The 8308-nt window shown below is 47.4% G+C and overlaps 1 protein-coding gene across 1 annotated transcript; it reads right to left on the bottom strand.

Moving 5' to 3' along the window:
- Positions 1-305: 305 nt before the first annotated feature.
- SLITRK2 (SLIT and NTRK like family member 2) lies at positions 306-8054 on the bottom strand. Its single transcript, XM_054587900.1, has 3 exons — positions 7916-8054; positions 4045-4416; positions 306-3561 (listed from the first exon to the last, which is right to left on the bottom strand). Exon 3 carries the CDS (start codon positions 3516-3518, stop codon positions 975-977), a length of 2544 nt encoding a protein of 847 aa, XP_054443875.1. The 5' UTR covers positions 3519-3561; positions 4045-4416; positions 7916-8054; the 3' UTR covers positions 306-974.
- Positions 8055-8308: the final 254 nt, after the last annotated feature.

The following is an 8308-nucleotide window of genomic DNA, read 5'->3' as shown; positions in this document are numbered from 1 at the left end:
AAATATATTACAAGTTCTGTAATATACTCTTACATTGGGAAAACAATGCAAAACACTGACCATGTTAGTGTAAAATAATGACTTACCGAAGGGCATTAATTGTTCAATTCACTCTGATATTGGGTTAAATATATTTTATTAATGAATTACTAATCCCAACTTAGAAGGTTATTACCTCTAGTCCACTGTTAAATTCCCTTAGTTGACTTAAATAAAATCACTTAGAACAAATCCAGCGGAAAGGAAATATTTTACAGTTAAATCTATAAAGTCTTAAAACTAGAATCATTTGATGATAGGCTGGTTTCTATAACTCAAGCAAACTGTATATTGACATAATATAGCTGACATTTCTATCTATTTTACACTGTTTAAATTTCAAAAATACAACACATTAAAATATATTCCATTTATCGAAGTAAAAGCAACATTTAAGTAATGTACTTAAAGTGCAAAGGCACTTTAACACAAAGAAGTGATGCCTAGGGGCTATACTTGGTAACTGAAGATCAAAATACCATATATCATTATTTACAAAGGAATTTATAGTCTCAAAAGATCTTTGGAGATCTTCTACAAAACACTAAATAGCCATTTTTATTTGAAAAGTTTGCTTACTCTTTCTCCATTCATTATAATCTCCTCTTCCCATTCCCCACTGGAAAAATGAAAAAAAAAAAAAAAGAAACAAAACCATAAAAAAAATATATGAAAAAATTCATTGTAGAAACATTTATGTTCAATGATGATTCCTAAGGAGAGAATGAAAAAAGTGGGAGGGGGAGGGTCAAGAGAGAAATAATTTAAAGGAAAACTTGAAAAGACAGTATCATTGCTTCATCTTATCCCCAAACATTTGCAAAGTCTCCCACTGGTGCTGGAAAAGGGAGACCACAAACAAACTGGAAAGCAAATGCCATGCTCCCAACAGTTTGGAGCAGCATACTTTGCATAGGGTTGTAAACCATTTCCCTTCACAGGTGACTGATTGCAGTTTGTTTTTCCAGAACTTCGAGGTAGTCTGGTTCTGACTGAGGCTTAGCTTGCAGTAAAGGGTGGTCGGGTATTGACTGCCCCACAAAGCATTTCCTGGGAGTTCCATATAAAACGGTTTTATTGATTCTGTCTTGGTTTTGGCGTCGAGATTCATATGAAGGGGCAAACTGCTTTTTAGGTAAGGTACAAAAGTTATAGTGGACTAGTCCTGCACTGGGGAGTTCCTTGACTCGCTCAACAATGTTCTGATACAGCAGCTCTGGCTCTCTTGGTGTGGCCTGCTTTTCTAGCAACTCATTGGCACTTATAGTGTAAGCAAGCGTGGCTGGCTCATCGTCGTCTTTTTTCTCCTCCAGGTTGCTGTAGCTAAATTCTTGCAAGTTTCGGTAATAGGCTATTGGATCTCCTTCCTTCTGCATGTAGATGGGGTTTTGGCACATCTGCCCCACAGGTGGGGGGATATAGTTATAGACGTGGCCATCCGTTTTATCTTGAGTCTCGCTGTTGTAAGGCCCATACTGTAACTGAAAGGAACTTACATCTAAGTTGTTGGCACTCCTCGGAACACTTGGCACCCCCTTTCGGCGTTTCAGTACAAAGACGAATAAACCAGCCCCAAAACAGACAGATAAAATGAAGACAACCAGCAATCCTAAAATTAAGATAGAAAGTGGAACTTCAGTTTGTAGTTCAGGATAGGAACTGGGAGACACACTAAATGACCGAGGTGTGTTTGTGTTGTGATTCATTGATAGAATGGTTCCGTCTGACAAGTTTGTACTGTCCGGACAGATAGCCTCCCTCCCCAGAAACTTCAGGATCTCCCCTGCATGCTTAGCGGGAGACTCACAGGTCACCTCATTGATGATGACAGGGGAATTGGCATGCTCTGTCCAGTCCTTTAACCCCATGATATCACAGGTGCAGTCCCATGGGTTCTCTTGCAGATCTATCTGGATAAAAGCTGGAAGCTGATCCAGAACCCCTTTCACAGGCAGGTGAGAAAAATGGTTGTTTCTTAGATTCAGCCTGGTGAGAGCCATGCCCCCAAATATGTTATCAGGTAATGACCTCAGAAGGTTGTTATTCAAAAACAGTAGCTGTAAGTTAATCAAAGCATCAAAGGTCAGAGGTTTGATTTCCTTAATGACATTATACTCTAAATAGAGATACTGCAAGCTGTGTAGTCCATCAAACATGGAAGGATACAGCACTTCAAGGTAATTGCCATTCAGATATAGTCTGCGTAAACTGGTAAGGTTTGTGAAGGCACCTTCCTGAATGACTGCAATCCTGTTGTTTCCTAAATGTAACAGATCCAAAGAACTATAATCTAAGAGGTCATTCTTATAGACAGTTTGAAGATAGTTCCCTGTCAAGTAGAGTTTCTTTGGACTGGTAGGTTTGGGCTGCAGGTCAGATATATTAGTGAACTTCCTTTCTTGGCAGTTTACATTTAGACCATTGTCTGAGCTCTGAGAGGTGCACACACAGCTACTGGGGCAGGTTAGGGGCACAGGGGACTTGGTCTGGTACACCATGATTGGGCCGAAGCTCTGCCTGTCCTTAGACACAGTGACCCTGGGAGTTGGACGATTTCTGATTTTGGGTGGCCGGCTGGCTTTTGGAGCTCTGGTTGGATTGAAAGCAGGATTCACTGTAGGCAACAGCCTTTGGATGTGTGTATCAGCATGGCTGCCCCTCTGACTGGAGTCACCAGTACTTTTTCTGGGACAGAGGTCTTGCCTGGTCAGTTGAGTCACATCTTTCCCATGCAATCTAAAGGGAGTTTCACAAACAATCTCACCCACAAAAACAGTTATGGTGTCCAGCCAAGCCTTGAGAGGAAGTAAGTCACAAGTGCAATTCCATGGGTTTTCCTCCAGCTGAATCTCCATGATCCCTCCAATATGTTCAAGGACACCAGCAAAAGGCATCACTTTCAGTCTATTTCCTCTCAAGTCTAAGTGGGTCAGCAGAACAAACCGGAACACATTGCTGGGCAGTGACAGCAGAAGGTTGTCATTCAGGATGAGCACTTTAAGCTTATTGAGTTTGCTGAATGTCCCTGCCTCGATGGCACTGATGTAATTGTAGTCAGCCTGGAGGTACTCCAGGCTTTCCAGGCCCAGGAAGGTGTCCTCCTTCAGCACCTCGAGCTTGTTGTTATTAAGGTGTAGTCTCTTGAGCGTTTTCAGGCCACTGAATGCCCCGGTTCGGATCTCCAGCAACCCATTGTTGCCTAGGTGGAGAGTCACCGCGTTGGAGTAATTGACAAACTCGTTGGGGTACAGTCTTGTCAAAAGGTTTCCATTGAGGAAAAGCTGGTAGATTCGATACTGGGGAGGCTGGAGCAGGCTGACAGTTGTAAATCCTTTGTTTTCGCAGTTAATATTCAGTACGTTTTCCTTCTCTTCGCACAGGCAGCGGATCTTGCAAATGTCTTTGGCAGTTTTGCGACTCTCTGTGTGTAAGAACCCAGCCACGGTTAACACACTGAGGAACCAAACGCTGCTCAGCATCTTTAGGCACCGTCGGTGTCAGCTCAGGCACCTACAGGCAAACCTTGGGGGGGAGGGTAGCAAGAGAGAGCAGGGTGCGGGGGAGAAAGAAACAGGGAAGCCCGATTAAAATGGCAAAGCAAGGGAGCAGAGTGGGAAGGAAGGAGAATGCCGGGGAATGGACCACACGGTAGAATGAAATCACTGCGTTTTTCAAAGTGGTTTCTTCTATCACTTTCCCCCCCTGCCGCCCCCAGTCCACCCACACAGGCGTCCTCTAACACCCGTGCTCGCACCGGATTTTCCGGCGGGTGGCAGCCAGCCGCGGATTGTTAGTAACCGAGTTGTCCTACTAAATCCAGCCCATCTCCTCCTCCCCTGGGGTATCTTGAAGAGATCTCAGGCTGATTGCCCGACCTGGGCTCACAGCAAGGAGGTTTATTTTTTTTTTAACTGCTCAGAAAGGGGGTTGGAAAATCAGGGGACTGGCGGCAGAAGAGGGGGGAGAATGGAAACGCAAAGATAGCACGGTGCAGGGCGTACTCACACATCAGGAGAAGACCGGACCCCTCTCCTCTGCAGTCCGCCAGTAATTTAGCATCTTCAGAAAAAGAGGGAGAGCAAGGTAAAAGAAGACGCCGTTTCCGGGGGGGTGCCCTGCTTTCTGTTGGTTGATTTAATTTGACTGGAGGATGCGCAGAAATAAGAAATCTGGCAGGCAACAGGAGAGAAGACACGGGTTGAAGCACGGGGAAGCTGAGCCAACATGGACCCAGGAGTGCGATTCATAGGGAGGTCCAGGAGCCGGCTTGCCGGGTCGCGGATGGCAGCGGTGGCCGAGTCTTGGGGCGCGCTTCCAATCCAGTGGCAGTGGCAGCAGTGCGCCTAGCAGTTTGAATTTTAGAGGCTTTGCAGGCTCCTGGGGACAAGGCGAGGGTGACGTCACGGGTGGAGGGGGCAGGCAATGAATTGAGGGCGCGCGCTGGGGGAGGGAGGGGCAGATGTTTCCCTTCCTTACCAGTAGCTTTGCAAAGCTCAAATCGCGGCTGCGTCAGTTGATTCTAAACTATTTCACCTCCAACTCTGCGGGCTGTGAGCTCTAAGCAAGGCTCCTGGAGGAAGGTTCTCCAGGACGGGCCTGGCTAAGGGGCTGGCACCTTCCTAGTAGTTTCGTCCACCTGCCCCTTCCTCCTAGCCATCCATTCCAGGGGGGTCTCATGGTCTCATTTCAGATTCCCAAGCAGGGATCCAGATCTCTCTCTCTCTCTCTCTCTCTCTCTCTCTCTCTCTCTCTCTCTCTCTCTCTCTCTCTCTTCTCTTCTACAGGACTGAGGCTCACCTGCCATTCTCCTAGCTCAAATGTTCTTGGTGTTACGATGGGGTGTGTGCAGTGGAGCAATGTGTCTGTGTAGGAGAAGTAAGAGTTCTCCTAGGGGATATATGATTTACATACATAGCTTTGTTTCAGTGCTTAGAGAATTATTTTCTGGGTAGTGATATTTGCCTGGATTCAGAAAGCCAGCTCTATATTAGCTTATGGACTGAGATAAACAACAAAACCCTTCTCCTGAGGTTTACACTTAGTCAGACAATGAGATTTAAACGTGTGCTTTTTGCCTGAAAGAAGCAGGAGAAGAGTATATGTCACAAAGGCATTGCCAGGCCAGGCCTCAGCTGGAGTGGGAGCCCACGGAAGAGTGCCTAAGCTCTTCAGGCTTCAGGCAAGAGCCAAGAAGCTAGGACAACAGAGGACAGCAATGCAGGAAGACTGGCTTCTAAGAAAGAGAGAAGAGATGAATGATGTCCAGCCTGAGACCCAGTAGACCTGGGTTCTGATCTACTCAGTTGCAGGTATGTCACTTATTTATGAATCTTCCTATTTCCATTGGCAAATGGGGTGGATTATACGGTCCCTTTCAGTTCTGACATTCAATTGAATTCATATTATCTTTCCACAGAATTATTAATGGCCCCGTGTTGGGTTTTGTTTTCAATATCTCGTTTCTTCTTTGTTATCTATCTTTAGGTCCTCTGGACCCAGGAGTCTCCCAGTGTGGAGTTCATTTGTAGGACTGGAATGTCTGCTGTTGCCTGGAAGTGCCAAGGACTGTCTCTGGGGTGGGGTGGAGGGGGAATAAGGCAGGAAAAGGAAGGAATGAAAGGGAGTGGGAAAACGAATTGACCAAGCCATGTGCCTGTCTCGCAAAACACTTCAGCTTGTTTTCCCTGTCTTCAATCCCAGCCAGTTGCTGACAGAGTCAACACAGGATTCCATTGCTGGGCCAAATTCCAAATAGAGACAATCACACAGGCAAAACAAGCATCTGAGAAGGGAAAGGTCACACTTCTCCCCTCATTTTTCCGTATTAAGCTCAGATTCTAGGATTGTTTGCCCTTGCTTCCCAAGAAGGGCTGGAGACAGTTTATAAACTTAAGCACTAAGGCAACCTGTATCTCTGGCAGTCTCCGAAATTTTTCTCAGACTTTCCCCTCCTTTTCCTTAGGGGAAGAGCCTTGAACCAGACATCATGAGCCTCCTCCCATTGTGTAATTCTTGCTTGGTGTTGGGCAAGATTCTTTTCTTCTGGGGCCTCAAATTGTCCTTCTCTGTGCCAAAAGATGACACTGAGATGAGCTGTCCTGGGTAGGGGCTCCCACTCTATTGGAATTGCATCATTAGATGCAAGCAGAGTGATGCAGTGCGACCATGATAAAGCGTCCTTTAATAACCAAGGGGCATTTATTTCTATATATTTGCAAATACTAAATACACACACACACACACACATATATATGTGTATATATATAGTATATATATATATATATATATATGTATATATATATATAGTTCCTAGAGAGATATGATGTGTTCATTCAGTTGTTTACTTAACAAACATTTATTAATTAGTTTAGTATTTCATTGAAGTAGGAGCCAACATGAAAGCTGGGCAAAACCTCTGAAATCAGATTCATTTTATAGATGAGGACATTCCTCAACCAGGGGAAGTGCTGACTTGCTTAAGTTCAAGAATACAAAATTAAAAACAGCCCAGGAATTCTGAGTCCCAGCCCAGCAGCTTTCCAAAAAGCTCACTACTGCTTAGGGTGAATTAGAAAATAATTACCTAGACTTAAATAGTGGTGGTGGTGTTTTACCTAAATGTATTAGTTTTCAAAAATTGTATTTGAAAGTGAAATATCAAATATTAATTTTAGTTCTCAAATATAGTAATTTCCTTTAAGACAGTAATGATACAGCCAATACTTCTTGAAAACAGTCCTTTCTTAAGTTTCAGAGGGGAGGTTTAAATATATTGGGAGAGCTGGGGACTTGAAATTCTTGACAATTATAGTAAAGGAAATGCGGAGGTAAGCTAGCTGCGAGGAACACACAAGGGACCTGAGGTGGTGTGGCAGATATTCCTTCCATGGGCCCTCCCACTACCCCTTCCTCTACTGCACATCCCCATCTTCCCCAGCCGCTTTCCCAAACAGGCTTATTGAGACCAAATCAGCCTCAACCCAGATAAAACTGTTTGTTTCATTTGGCCTCGCGTTTTGGGGAAGAAAGGCAGCAGTGCCCAGCTAGGGAGAACGGGCTTTAAGGCATTAAGAAGGTGAACTGAGAGCCCTTGAGAGGCAGAGGTGGAGGTTAAAATAAGGGAAAGGCCTCCTCTCTTTACTGGGGCGAGGGAGGCATAAACCTGGACTCGGTGGCCTCAGTCTGTCTAGCATCTAACCGAGTAAAGTCTGGCACCAGTCGCCCATGCTTCCCCAGGACTCAGTAGGTTCGGCGGGCGCGCAACTTACCTTCGAGCTGCCGCCAGACAAGCCATCAGTGGTTTAACAGGAGTCCCTAAACCTGCAGTGGTGTGTATGCGTGTGGTGGGGCTGGGGGTGGGGTATTCAAGTGTCCGCCCAAAGCTGCCTTCTCCACACCCCCGCCCAAATCCCTGGCAAATGTCATTCCCCAAGGACTCTTCTAGGCAGCCAACGGGGCTTGGCGAGTAGCGCGTCCCCCGACCCGGGGACCCGACCACTAGCGCAGTCCTACCTGCACTCCCCAGGGCTGCTAGACGCCTGATGCTGGGTGCAGGGCCCACAGCCGTGACAGCCACCCTCAATTCCCTCGCTCCGGGTTCCACCCAGCGCAAGGGCCGCCCACGGCGGAGGTGACTGCAGGGCTGTGCTGTGCCCTGAACACGACCACGCCCGCGCGGACCGTCCCGGCAGCAATCAGCCCCAGTGAGGATGGGAGGCAAGATTCGCCACAGCGCGATATCCTGCGCTGTTGACGCTCGGTCTGCCCACGCCGTTCCTTCCGTGGGGAGTAGGTTGCGAAGAGGGCAGGGGATTGAGCGGAGCCTCTCTCTGTCCTTGTCTCTGGCGCCACCGGTTCCCGAGTGCTTAGAACTTACCCAGTGAGCACGGCTCTCGGAGCTTCCCTAGGAGGCACCCACAGCATCAGCGACCAGAGAAGTCGCGGGAGCCGACACAGCCTGGGACCGGCGCAGCCCGCGATCGAGTACACGGTGGTGAGCCTGGGCGGTGCCCCCGGGCAGGCAAATCCCCACTGGAGCGGCTTGAGGCTGGGCAGCGCTTCTAGCAGGAAGGAAGGAGGGAGCCGAGGGGGAGGAGTGAAGCGGAGCCGGAGGGAGCAGGAGGAGGAGGGAGGGAGGGAAGGAAGAAGGGAAGGAGGGAGGGACGGAGGGAGGGAGGGACGGAGGGAGGGAGGAACAAGCTGCCCCTCTCCTGCATTTATCATTCAGCTGGCGGTTCGAATGCCCCTGCTGTGCACCCGGAGGGGGAGG

The sequence above is a fragment of the Pteronotus mesoamericanus genome, unplaced genomic scaffold (assembly GCF_021234165.1).
Source record: "Pteronotus mesoamericanus isolate MK-2021 breed Mesoamerican mustached bat unplaced genomic scaffold, CSHL_Meso_final scaffold_12, whole genome shotgun sequence".
NCBI classification, from domain to species: Eukaryota; Metazoa; Chordata; class Mammalia; order Chiroptera; family Mormoopidae; genus Pteronotus; species Pteronotus mesoamericanus.
This window is presented reverse-complemented; position numbering and strand designations above follow the sequence as displayed.

Bases quoted from the DNA above. Each gene is read 5' to 3' on its own strand.
- SLITRK2 (XM_054587900.1), bottom strand. From the start codon at position 3,518: ATGCTGAGCAGCGTTTGGTTCCTCAGTGTGTTAACCGTGGCTGGGTTC.